Genomic DNA, 13,691 nt, shown 5'->3' on the forward strand with positions numbered 1-13,691 from the left:
CACCCCTTGCGCGGGGGGGACGCGTCGGAAGACGAGAAACAATCCTTAAGGATACGTGCTCGAGCACGCTCCTTAGCAGCCTGGAAGCGTCCACAGGAACTGCTGAAGGGACGCCAGATCGGTGGGGGTTCCCCGTAACCCTCCTTCGGCCTTCGACATGCCCTCTCCCTGAGTCCTGGGAGTCCGGCAGAGGTCCCAGCCTAGAGGCGCTATAGGGCCGATCTGACGCCCCCTCCACTTCACTAGGGGCACTATCACTGCACTTATTTTGCCTGTTTTCAAGGGCAAGCACTTTAGATTCAAGCGTCTTCAATGAATCTAGAATAAGCGAAAGGGCATTACCCTCCGCAGACACCACTTGAGGGCCCGAAGGCAACACTACAGGGTTAGGAGACACAAAATCTAAAGGAGGGTTAGAAGGGGATACATTAATACCCTGTCTGCTACCCGACTTACTCCTGGAGGAAGACCTCCTAATCCTATCACGTTCTAACTTCTTAACGTAGGATTCATACGTCTTCCATTGCAAATCATCTAAGCTTTCACACTCATTACAGCGCAAATCAAATCTACACTCTTGCCCCCTACACCCTTTACACAATGTGTGAGGATCAACCAAGGCTTTTGGAAGCCTAACCTTGCATTCCACTTTCGAGCACACCCTGGCGCTAGCAGAACTACATCCAGACATTTTTAAGGGAAAAATCTAAGCCAAAATAAAAAAACAGTCCAAATCACGTATGCCAAGCTATCGATCCAATCAAAAAACCAAAAAGTCAAGAGGATACTCAAGCAATATGAAAATTTTTCCAAAATCCTGAGGCGGAGGTGTGTAAACAGGTGTTTACGACACCGGCGACAGAAGAAAATCTGATAGAAAATGGGAATGGTTCCTGATACCCGCCTCCCAGCGGCGGGAATGGGTACTAACCACCCTAACTCCCACTACGTGTGTCGTAAGTTTTAGAAATTCTGTCGGACTTCAGAGAATACAGCTATATATATATCTGACAGGTAAGTTTCATGAACAAAATATAAATTTGTTTTATTATAAAAAATGTATTTAGTCACAAAAATAACATGAAAATACAGTAACCAGTCATTTTTTTCTACTAAAAAGTCTGCGTGTCACCAAATTTGTTGTGATTTATTGAAAAATTGCATCACCAAAAAATCCACAGTTACCAAACCACGAATAACCGGGGGTCCTGCATATTTATATTAACCCTCTTACGCCGGAGCGGTAAATAAAAAATTGTCTCCCGTGTGCCGGAGGGGTTTCAGAGTGAGCGCGGAAGCGGAAAAAATCATTTTTTCAAAAAATCACAGCGCGCTTAGTTTTCAAGATTAAGAGTTCATTTTTGGCTCCTTTTTTTTCATTGCCTGAAGTTTAGTATGCAACCATCAGAAATGAAAAAATTATCATTATCATATATAAATAATGCGATATATGATAGCGCAAAAACGAAATTTCATATATAATTGTATTCAAATCGTGCTGTGCGCAAAATGGTTAAAGGTAACAAGTTACTTTTTTTTCATTGTAATGTACACTAAATTGCGATCATTTTGGTATATAACACATTGTAAAACGATAAAAGCAACACAGAGAAAATATTATCACAAAAGAATGCATGAATTCGTAATGCTCGGACGTAAACAAATATTTTTTTCAAAAATTCACCATAAATCTAAATAGTGTCCTAGAGACTTCCAATTTCTTTCAAAATGAAGACAAATGATTGAATATTACTATACTGTAAGAGTATTAGCTTACAATTGCAGTTTTCGACCATATCTGATGAGTTAAAAGTTGACCGAATGTCGAATTTTTTTATATATATATTTTATATAATATTATTTCGGAAATAAAAAAAGCTACAACCTTCAAATATTTTTCGTTTTATTCTACATGAAATTGCGCACATTTTCATATATAAAACTCTATGAAATGCCTAATATGAAACGGAGCAAATATTCCGAGAATGGGACGTACGTATTTCGGAGATTTGTGGCGGAGAATCCGCGCACGGAGGGAAGGAAAGATTTTTTTTTAAATTCACCATAAATCTAAATATTTTGCTAGAGACTTCGAATTTATTTCAAGATGAAGATAAATGACTGAATATTACTAGACTGTAAGAGTTTTAGCTTACAATTGCGTTTTTCGACCATTTCGGTAGAGTCAAAGTTGACCGAACATAGTTTTTTTTCTATTTATCGTGATTTATATGCAAATATTTCAAAAATGAGAAAAGCTACAACCTTCAATTATTTTTAGTTGTATTCTACATGAAATTGCGCACATTTTCATATATAGAACTTTATGTAACGGCTAATTTAAAATGGTGCAAACATTACCACAATCGCACGTATGATTTTTTCGGAAGAGTTACCGCGCAGACGTAAAGAAAATGTTATTTTTTTCATAAATTCACCATAAATCGACATATTGTGCTAGAGACTTCCAATTTGTTGCAAAATGAAGGTAAATGCTTGAATATTACTAGAATATAAGCGTTTTAGCTTACAATTGCGTTTTTCGACCATTTCAGTAGAGTCAAAGTTGACCGAAGGTTGAAATTTTGGCAATTATCGTTATTTATATGAAAATATCTCAAAACTGATAAAAGCTACAACCATGGGTTGTTTTTAGTTGTATTGTGCATAAAATTGCGCACATTTCCATATATAAAACTTTATATAACGGCTAATTTTAAAATGGTGCAAACATTACCACAATCGCATGTATGATTTTTTTCGGAAGAGTTACCGCGCGGACGTAAGGAAAAAGTTTTTTCATAAATTCACCATAAATCGAAATATTGTGCTAGAGACTTCCAATTAGTTGCAAAATTAAGGTAAATGATTGAATATTACTAGAATATAAGCGTTTTAGCTTACAATTGCGTTTTTCGACCATTTCGGTAGAGTCAAAGTTGACCAAAGGTTGAAATTTTGGCAATTATCGTTATTTATATGAAAATATCTCAAAACTGATAAAAGCTACAATCATGAGCATTTTATTGTTGTATTCTACATAAAAATGCGCACATTTTCATATATAATACTTCATGTAACGGCTAATTTACAATGGTACAAAAATTATGTCAAAGTGACGAAATAATTTTTGAGATGTGTCACAGATACTTTTTAGTGCAGCAAGAAAGAAATTCGTGCTTGCGCGCCTGCGTAACGATTGTAAACAAAACAACACCTTGATCCGTGAACTCCCAGCATCCCCCAAGACGCGTGATTCAAAAGTTTTAGGCTGGTAGGCCTATAAGTATTTTTCCGCGAATTAAAAAAAAAACTTTTGTAAGTCGACGTAAAATACGTCCAGTCTGCACACGGGAGACAAAAAATGTCGACGTAAAATACGTCCAGTCGGCACACGGGAGACAAAAAATGTCGACGTAAAATATGTCCAGTCGGCGTAAGAGGGTTAAGGGCTTATAGAAAATAATCTTTAAGTATTCAGGAACTTGGGCAGGTAAGAGCAGGCAGTCCCGGTTTAAGACAGTTGCAGCTTATGATGTTCCAAGGTTATGACGCAAAACAATTATATTCATCAGAAATAATTTCCAGGTTTATGACACATGCTCCAGGGTTCGTTGCATGACACTGATCCAACGGAAGAAATATGACTCCAAAAATGCGAAATAATCAATATATGAAGGGTTTTTTATGAAGAACACAATAAAAATGCAATTTACATAGTTTTTAACACACCCAAAGCATTAAAAGTAAGGTTTCTTAGGATTTTTTATAATTTCTGACAATGTTCCACTTTACGATGATTTTCAGCTTACAACGCGTCTCAAGAACGGAACCCGTTGTATACCAGAGACTGCCTGTATATTCCATTATTACAATTTATGAGCTTCTCAACAAGTAAAAATTTATGAATAAAAAAATCCTTCTGGCTAAATGCAACTACAGACTATTCATGATTAAGAAAAAAAATCTTTAACAAAAAACTACAATATTCAACAGACTTGACTAAAAGCTTTTATACCTTCAGCATCTGTGCCCATAGCCAAGTCTTGTTCCACACGACACAACTTGTCTACATAACCTTGATATTTTTTCATGCAGTTCTCTGCAAGATTAAGATGTGTGGAATATTTGGAGAGTTCCTTTTGGTACTGAGGCATTTTTTTTATCATCTGCGACAGGTCTTTCATAGAAGCCTTATCACCCATGTTGCGCTTAGTAGCCATAAATTCTGAAAATACAAAGCTTTGAGTTAAAATTTTATTACATAAAAAAAAATTCAACTTCACAATGTAGTAATAAAATTTTTCCAGCACAGAACCAAAAAATAATATATTATTATGTATTCCTCATCTTGTACAATAAACACAATTAGATTACATACTAAGAGTAACCCAAATTAATCCTGGGCACTATCACTTACTTAAATCCATGTATAGTAAAATGTACTTCAAGATTTCTAAATAATCACAAAACCCGTCATCATTTAAATTCTTGGCTGCAAAACTACAGTACAAACAGATGGAAGTGTTAATCATCTAATAGAATTACTGTATGTATAGTATTTCAATTTAACATCATCAATTTTATTTCAGTATTTCAGCTTTTAAGAACTGAAAAGCAATGTTAGAGATGGTTTTAAAACAAATCTAGTTGTATTAGAGAAGTGTTTTACAGTCGTTTCAATTCATTTTAGTAATGTATGTTTTTAAAACTTTTATAGTTTGTATTATACTATATGTGTATCCTGTTTCATTTTTATCATAACTTGAAAACTGAATGAAGGAGTAAACTGAGCAGAAAAGTGTTGAGGAATATCTTTCTTTCTATCTCATTTTATGAATCTTTGTGCAGCAGTTCATAGTTCAAGTCAAAACAGTGCAATAAAATCTTCAGAATAGACCTTACTACAATCACTGAGCTTTCTAGCAACAAAAACATCAAAGTTCTCAGCTGTCAATCTTCAATCAGGACCTCAAACATTAAGCTTTCCAGTTAGTATATAGTAATTCAATGATAGGTATGAGCCACTAAGGTAAATAGGCATATGGTAGAGCCGATAGGACTTTACTACTAGGTAAATAGGCATGTAGTAGAGCCAATAGGACTTTACGTAGATACCAACCTGAGAAGAGTCTATATAAGACTCAGAGGTCTGGAAAAACTAATCCTTATTATTATTGTTAATGTATACTAGATAAAGAGTAACTTTTCCCACTGGTGATACACACTAAATAACACAGGATAAAAGCTTTTCAAGCAAATAGAAGATACAAATTTACAAATGAAAGATGAAGCATGATCTATTGTATCAGTTTTTCGCTGCATTAGGAATTTTAATTTTTCAGGAGTGGTTATAGTTACCACTCCTGAAAAATTTAAATTCCTAATGGAGCAAAAAACTGATACAATAGATCATGCTTCATCTTTCATATACTCACCTTTCATTTTTTTGGTGACATTCTGAGACACAACAGCAATGTGCTGGTGGCGCAGTTCAACCCACAACTCATCATTTTCATCCAACAACACTTCTTTCTCACTCTCTCCCTGAGTTGCTTCATACTTGTAAACATCATTTTCAATATCCAACAAATCATATGCCATTGCCTGGAAAATAATTAATGGGAATAATAAACAACTAAGATATAATAATACCACAGTAGGAATTACAGCTAACTTTATGACTGTTATTAATCATTAAAGTGAACATTACAACTACTGTAGTACTGTCAGTAGTCAATGATATTTTACATTAACCTTAGTACTATACAAAACATTTTAGTGGCAATGAACATCAAGTTTCAAAGCTTTATCATTTTCATAACACTTCAAATAATGCATAATACACTACCTGTAATGTAAGTTCATGAAGTAATGGAGAAATACAGTCGAATCCTCTATCCAAGATAAGGAGCTGCGACCTTGCCTTTTCCACACCTTCTCCCATAGATGGCTCATCTGCCTTATAACCATCTAATTTTTGCTGAATCAACTGAGCAAGTTCCACATTTCGTTCAAAATCGCCTCGATATCTGTTGGGTAGATTTAATGAAATAGAAAAAAAAAATGGTTCAGTATAAATGTGCTCATTTATGAAATACTATTGCAATTTTGGTTGGAGGTGCCTTACCAGACAGAGCAGGCAAATTGAAAAAGAAACAGCACATCATAACTGGCATCCCACCCATACATGCTTATCCCATACGTAACTGCAGCTCAGATTCTTAGCAACCTCTTTAGGCCCACATAATAACCTGTGCTGCACAATAATGTGTAATAAAAAATTTTTATAATAAAATTACTTGGACACTTACATACTGTCAAAGTTAGCTTACATCTTTGGCTGATCCAAATGGACTTTCTATAATCACCTATTTCCCACCAGATGGCATTGGAATGTGTATGGTCTTGTCAAAATTTTTCTGACAACCCACTAAGATGTGGGGAGGATGGGTGGGTTTAAAAAAAATGTTCATTATTTGGGAAGAGTCTTACTTGCTAATAAAGTTAGTTGACAACCACACTGAAATGATGGTGGGTTAATGCAGCCAGAGAAACATAAGCTCAGCCAAGCAAACTAAAATCTTTTTTGAAAGGGAAAAAGTTCCTATACAATCTTGCCTGGCGTACTTTTGCAGTGAGACTTATCAGATAATCCTTACAGGGAAGAAGGAATATCTAGTAAAGTATTAGAGACTCCTGTGCCAGAGTCGAAAGACCAAAACCAACAATCCACAACTCAAGACAATGATTACCTTCAGATATCAAGGTATGCTCCTATACACCCAAGTGTACCTAAATGCTCCCCTAACTCAACACCTGGATTCCCTAACAACCTAAAGATAGAAAAGAAAGGAAGATCCTCTCATATATGGTTCAGGAAAAAATCATCCCTGCCATGGTGATAGGACAAAGGGCTTTACAGTTTCCATTTGAAATTTGATGCCTTGTAAACAAAGCAAGGTAAAACTTGTGTTCCACATCCTCCAAAATGTGTTGACAAGAGGTTTTAAAGGGAATTAAAAGTGCTTACAGCATAACAGTTGTGATGTTTTACTTACAAAGAATTGTTTGTTTGTATGGTGTTTTTACCTTGCATGGAACCAGTGGTTATTCAGCAACGGGACCAACGGCTTTACGTGACTTCCGAACCACGTCGAGAGTGAACTTCTATCACCAGAAATACACATCTCTCACTCCTCAAAGGAATGGCCGAGAATCGAACCCGCGACCACCAAGGTGAGAAGCAAACACCAAACCAACCACGCCACTGAGGCGCTATACTTACAAAGAATGGAAAATAATCAGGATTCAACTCCATGCACACTGACCTAATTAAACAACATAGAAACAAGACAGTGTTTGGCCTCCTAACACCTTAAAATAAATTCTTAATTCCTCCTTAAGTTTTCTCCCATGGACAAATTGTTGTAGGAAAAATGGTGTTTGTGAACTTTGCCCAAATAAGTTCCCTGGTAGCCTGAACAAATATCTTTATTTGTTCTTCCTTTTGTAACAATGAGAGGTTGAATTGTTGGAGTAGACTGCCATTATTTTATTTCTGATTAAATTTCCTTCTTGCATATGACCTTCCACCTGCCAAGTTACAGTTTGTTTGTATGCATTTGCTCTCCTATACAGTCCAACTCCTTAACATTTCAATGTTCTCCAGAATGGTTCCCCTACCTTACCCTTCAGCAGCTGAGGACGTGAGCTTGGGCTCTGGTGGTTTAGAGGCAAACCCATCAAATGTCAAGGATCTGAAGAAATTAAGATTGGAATAGAGTCTGGAAGACAAGATCTGACCCAAGAGTTCCTGAAGTAAAATTGAATTGATCTTTCTTAGACAGACCATGTTAACAAACTTTACATAACAAAACTCAATGTTTTGGGGTCAAGATTACCTATGCGTTAACAGAAATTGTCTATCAGTCTCTGTCTGAAAAGCCCAAAAAGATCAATTTAGAACTCAGACTCCTATCTGATGACTCCCTCCAGCTATTGGAGCCAAAATGTGGGAGAAAAGGTGCGGTGCCATGCCCAGCCCTACACAGAACTTTGAATTGCATGACCTTCCCTTTGAACACAAAACATACTTTCTCAACAGAGGATGGATCAGGACAAGGAAGTATGAATCTTGCATACGAGCAGAAAACATCTGGTCACCCTTCCGGAAGGGTACTACAGCCAAAAGGAATTCCTCTATTGGAAGGGGAGTACAGGTGATCCTGGACTACAACAGTCTTGACCTATGACATTTTCTGTTTATGACGTGGTCCCAATTGATGATTAAATCATTCTTGCTCTGTTTTTTACAGTTTCATGTCATTATTTACATTAATTCACATTACAGTCACTATCCAAATTACAAATATGTTATGTACTGTATTTGCCAGCGTATAAGATACACTCTCACATAAGATGCATCCCTATTTTACAAAGACATTTTGGGGAAAAAACAATTTTAGAATGCTTCATCATACATTTATTGAAAGACATTAAAGTAATTTTGTAGGGAACAATGTATGATTCTAGTTTAAGTTTGATGTTATAGCAGTGCCTTTTTTGTTTTTTCAGCCATGGGTTTGGACTAAGTGTGAAATTTACCATAAACAAACAACCTTACTTTATGGGAAACTGTACCCAAACTCTTACCTTTTCTCAGGTCAGCTGTATAGTTGTTTATATGTACATATGTGTTACCAAGACAGGCCACCAGGGCAGCACTATGATTTTGTTTACATCCACTCATTGCAAATGGCTGACAAGCAGATGAATGTTTTTTTTTTATATTTAGAGAATAAATGAATGTTTCCTAAAAGTAAAAAAAAGACCTTATATAATGTAAGACATATCAAGTGTGGGTTATGTATATTTGGGAAAGAGCTACAGTGAGATGATGTCAGCTTCCCTTATTGGCTAACTGCTATGAGCCCTGACTCTGGCTGGGGTGAGGTCTTCTCTACCTCAAGAAGTCTACGACAGACTGGTCTGTGGGGGCTGTACATTTAAGGTATTCTCTCTAAAATCTGACCAGGCATAGTACCATTTCGTCCTGTTCGTGACCTACGAAGTCCTTCAGTGGAGGAACAGAGAAAACATCAAACCTTAGGTTGTGTGTGGAGAGGTTCTGGGTCTGCCAAAAACTCTAGGAGGTAGGTAAAGCTCACTGATGTCCATCTACGAGTGTGAGTCATGTTGTATGCGTGGGTCACGTTGTGTTTGCCCACCCTCTTCATCAATGCCAGTACCAACACGAAAACTGATCTTAGGGTCAAGTGCCAGTCTGAGGCCCTTCTGAGTGGTTCACTGCGCACTTTCCTCAGGGGAAGGTAGGACCTTGGTCATGCTCCATTCTATGGGTTTTCATTCCCAAAGAAAGCAACTCTTCTCAAAGTTTCTAACCATGTCCACAATTCCCATGACATTGAAAGGTCCTCTGCTCTGCACAGCTGCTACTCTGGCCACTTGTTCCCCAGACAGCCCCCCACCATGGTCTGATGTGGGGTTGGAAACATCCAAAGCTCATCTAGTGGCCTCCCCCCACTCTCTTCCCCACCTATTTTGCTTCTCTGGATGGAGGGGCTGGGAGGTACTGAAGGACTGCCTTCCTTCCTCTTGCAATTTTCCCTGAGAGGGGAAATGACTGTTTCAATGTCAGTGTGGGCCTAATCTGGACCACCATGCTGATTGACTGCCCTCTTGAAGCAGACTTCAGCGAGGCTGCTGAGAAGTTCTTCGCATCTTCTGTTTTCTCAGTTACCACTTGGCTCAGCAACTCCGGAGAAGAGTACATAAACGGATGCATCCATGAGGGAGCCATTCCTTAGACCGAGCCAACTATTGGCCGAGATGTGCCTCTGAGCCAATGACAAGAGGGACTCTCTCCTTTTGAGGAATACACTAGGCCATGCATGGGTCATACGTAAGAAAAAACGTTCCCCCCTGAAGCCATATATATAAACCTTCATGGTGTGTAATTTTTTGGATGGTATGACCTTCATATCTTTCATCCTTGCCCCCATTACCTGTCAAGCCATAAGATGGTCTTCAACGCCCTTTCCAACACCACTTTGTGGTTCATCATTTCCCCACTGATAAATTTTGTGTCTTATTTCTCTCTTTCTGAAAATAGCACTTGGCTTGGTAGGAAAAAAGGGTGGATCAGCAATTTTCAGAAACTGGTGGAGGCTAGAGAGGTTTGTTTTCCCACTATTAGGCTGTCTGAGTCATTTATAATGCTTACTACCAATGGAAACTAGTAGTCAGATGGTTTTTTTTTTGCCTCTGGGATGCTATCCTACTTATGCTCCATTTTTTTTTTTTTTTGCCTCTGGGATGCTATCCTACATATGCTCCATGTAGGAGAAGCCGAGATAGTTTTCAGGTGCCACATTCTCTGGTTCTAGCATGTGTCCAATTTACTACGGATCTTGAGGGTAAAGCCCAAAAAGCTACTCTCCTCATCTGGCAAATCTAGAAGGGGGGACTCCATCCCTTCCTCTGAGTATGTGGCACAGCCACGTACCTGATTTGATGGCCCCGGTATCTCCCATCTCCATTCTTTTCCGCTGGGTGGATGTCCAGTCTCCAACGCTGCATGGAGGCTGAGTCAGATATGGTGCCATGTCCACTGTCCTATCCTGATGACTGTCATCTGGAATCATAATGAGAAGAAGGGGAACCTGCTCTGGTGCGACTGCCTTCAAGATAGTGGTGCTCCTTAGACATGTCTCCTAAACCCGGGAGGCAGCGTTTTCCTAACTCCCCGGCATTATGCCATCTCAGTGATCAGTGTTTAGAACAGTGTCAGGAGGAATGACACTCTGCTCTGTCGCGGTCTTGCCTATAGTTAAATTTCTGTAATGTGCTTCTAAAATGAGACTGGGAAGTCCTCCTGGACAGGTACCAAGAAGAATGCCTCTTCTGATGACACTGGTGACCCCAATCTGTGGCTGAGTAGCAAGAGCTGCCCCACCTAGGGTGGTTCCATTGCAGTGATGAGCTACACCTGCTGGAAGATGGTCCTGGGGGAGACGTCTGACTCAGAAGAGGGGGATTTCTGTCTCCCTTGGCTGTGTGAAAGCTGCCACTGTTCTTCCACTCTCTATTCACTGATCAGTTGAGAAGGACTATAGGAAGGTCTAAGGAATTTCCACATTCTTTTTATAACAACAAATATGTGAACCCTGATGCTCTGCTTCCTCTTCCCCTCTCTCTCCAGATAGCCGATGTCCCAGCGGATGTTTCCGACTATGGCACATATGCAGTGCAAGCAGGAGCAACTTCGCAGGTTCGGAGATCGAGGAGGTTGGCGCAACTGCCTGTTGAGATTGGGATTACGTAAAACACGAACCAGCACTTCGACGATGGGCTGTTATTATTTTCTCGCCCCGCCCACCTTTTTAGATGCTCTTCGGAGGGAACCTATCCTCTTTATTACATTTTAACGTCACACTGATGAGGAACACCGTTCAAGTGTTCGAAAGTCTTTGTTTTATATTTTTACATAAAATATATTTTTATATATAATTGTGGATTTTTTAAACAATTTGTTTTCACGAAATTGTGAATTTCTTAACAAAAAAAAATATGTAATGCTTGAAATACTATAGAAAAACACACCTTGCAAAATTTTAACTGTTGTGTACGTGTACAACCAATATCTAGCAAAAAAAAATTTTTTATAATAAAGCAAGGTTTTAATTATACTTACCCAGTAATTACATAGCTATAGTTTATGTTATTCACAACAGTGTAGATTCAAATTTCGCGGTAGCGACACCGATAATTGTGTAAGTGACACCAGTCTCGCCCCCTAGTGAGATGTTAGGAATCATACAGCCTATTCCATTTATGCTTATGTCCATCAGCAGGTAGGAGGGAGGGCACTGATCATGTAATTACTGGGTAAGAAGTATAATTAAAACCTTGTTTTATTATGAAAACATAATTTTTAATTATGCAACTTAACCAGTAATTACATAGCTGATGCCCACATTGACAGGAGGTGGGATAAATGGACAGAGTAGGGTGAGGTGGAGGAATACCGACCTACTAGTAGATAAAATTGCCTAAAAAATCCATTTCATACCTGAGAGAGTGCACACTGTGCCCATAACAAATTGCACAACATGGCCCACCTATGGTATACTCATAAATCCTTAACTAGGAGAATAAGTGTCATATTTTGCACTTTAAAAAAATTTCAGGAAATGGTCAGCGTTCCAAAAACGTGGGGAACCACCAACCGGGGGTGGAGGGAACCCTCCAAAAACCAAATTTCCTGTTTTTTGGCATAATGACACTGATATCAATCTTCAAAAAAGGCAGTAGGCTAGATCAGAGAGACTTAATGACATTAGATGTATGAATAAGTAGAGTTGAACCCACCCAATAAAAATTTACAGTTTTTAGCATAATGACACTGATATCAATCTTCAAAAAAGGCAGTAGGCTAGATCAGAGAGACTTAATGACATTAGATGTATGAATAAGTTAAGAGTTGAACCCACCCAATAAAAATTTACAGTTTTTAGCATAATGACACATATTGCATCTCAATTCACTAAATATCACCTTCAACTTTACAGAATAAAAAAAAACATTGTTCCACTTTTTGTTATGTATTTCAAAAATATTCAAGATTTCTAAATATTAAAAACTTCACAAATATTTCAAAATATTCATAAAATCTCGCATCTGTGTTGGCTAACATGGAAGAGGGGGTTTCATATCGATTCTAATTACGAAAAAACCGAGTTCGACAGTGATTTGTAAGGTCAGAATCGGTATAAACTTATAGCCTCACTGTTAGCCGAATCGGTAATGTCAATGCCGTCTTGACTTCGTGCCTGTACGTTGGATAATGGTTCGATCCCATGAGAAGAAGAAATTATTATCAACTAAAAATTCCCCTATGGTATATATATGAAAATATATTAATTCCGAGGTAGAGAGAATTAGATATTAAACAGCACTTGTAGCTCGAATGATTTATGTGAATGACGGTGAAGTGATAATTATTCATAACATGGCTATGTTTGTCAAACGTTTGAATTGGCTAACATGGTAGAGGGAGTTTCATATCGATTCTAATTACGAAAAAACCGAGTTCGACGGTGATTTGTAAGGTCAGAATCAGTATAAACTTATAGCCTCACTCTTAGCCAAATCGGTAACGTCAATGTCATCTTGATTTCATGACTGTCCGCTTGATGATGGTTCGATCCCATGAGGGGACGAAATTATCAAATAAAAATTCCCCTTCGGTACATATATGAAAACATATCAATTCCGAGGTAGAGAGAATTAGATATTAAAGGACATTTATAGCTTGAATGATTTATATGAATCACAGTGAAGTGATAGTTATTTAACATGGCTATGTTCGTCAAAAGTTCGAATTGGCTAACATGGTAGAGGTGGTTTCATATCAATTCTAATTACGAAAAAACCGAGTTCGACAGTGATTTGTAAGGTCAGAAATGGTATAAACTTATAGCCTCACTGTTAGCTGAATTGGTAACGTCAATGTTGTCTTGATTTTGTGCCTGTATGCTGGACGATGGTTCGATCCCATGAGGGGAAGAAATTATCATCAACTAAAAATTCCCCTTCGGTACATATATGAAAATATGATATTGTTAGTATACAATAAAGTTTTGTACATACTTACCTGGCAGATATAT

The 13,691-nt window shown here is 37.9% G+C and overlaps 1 protein-coding gene across 1 annotated transcript in view; it reads right to left on the reverse strand.

Moving 5' to 3' along the window:
• Nucleotides 1–13,691, reverse strand: part of LOC135216167 (protein ROP-like) — a 178,259-nt gene that overhangs the window by 57,688 nt on the left and 106,880 nt on the right. The window contains exons 7-9 of the mRNA XM_064251288.1: nt 5,852–6,032; nt 5,439–5,607; nt 4,019–4,228 (exon numbers count right to left, since the gene is read on the reverse strand). Coding sequence (XP_064107358.1) covers nt 4,019–4,228; nt 5,439–5,607; nt 5,852–6,032 — 560 coding nt within the window. The remainder of the gene's footprint in view (nt 1–4,018; nt 4,229–5,438; nt 5,608–5,851; nt 6,033–13,691) is intronic.

Source organism: Macrobrachium nipponense, chromosome 6 (genome assembly GCF_015104395.2).
Source record: "Macrobrachium nipponense isolate FS-2020 chromosome 6, ASM1510439v2, whole genome shotgun sequence".
In the NCBI taxonomy this organism is placed as follows: domain Eukaryota; kingdom Metazoa; phylum Arthropoda; class Malacostraca; order Decapoda; family Palaemonidae; genus Macrobrachium; species Macrobrachium nipponense.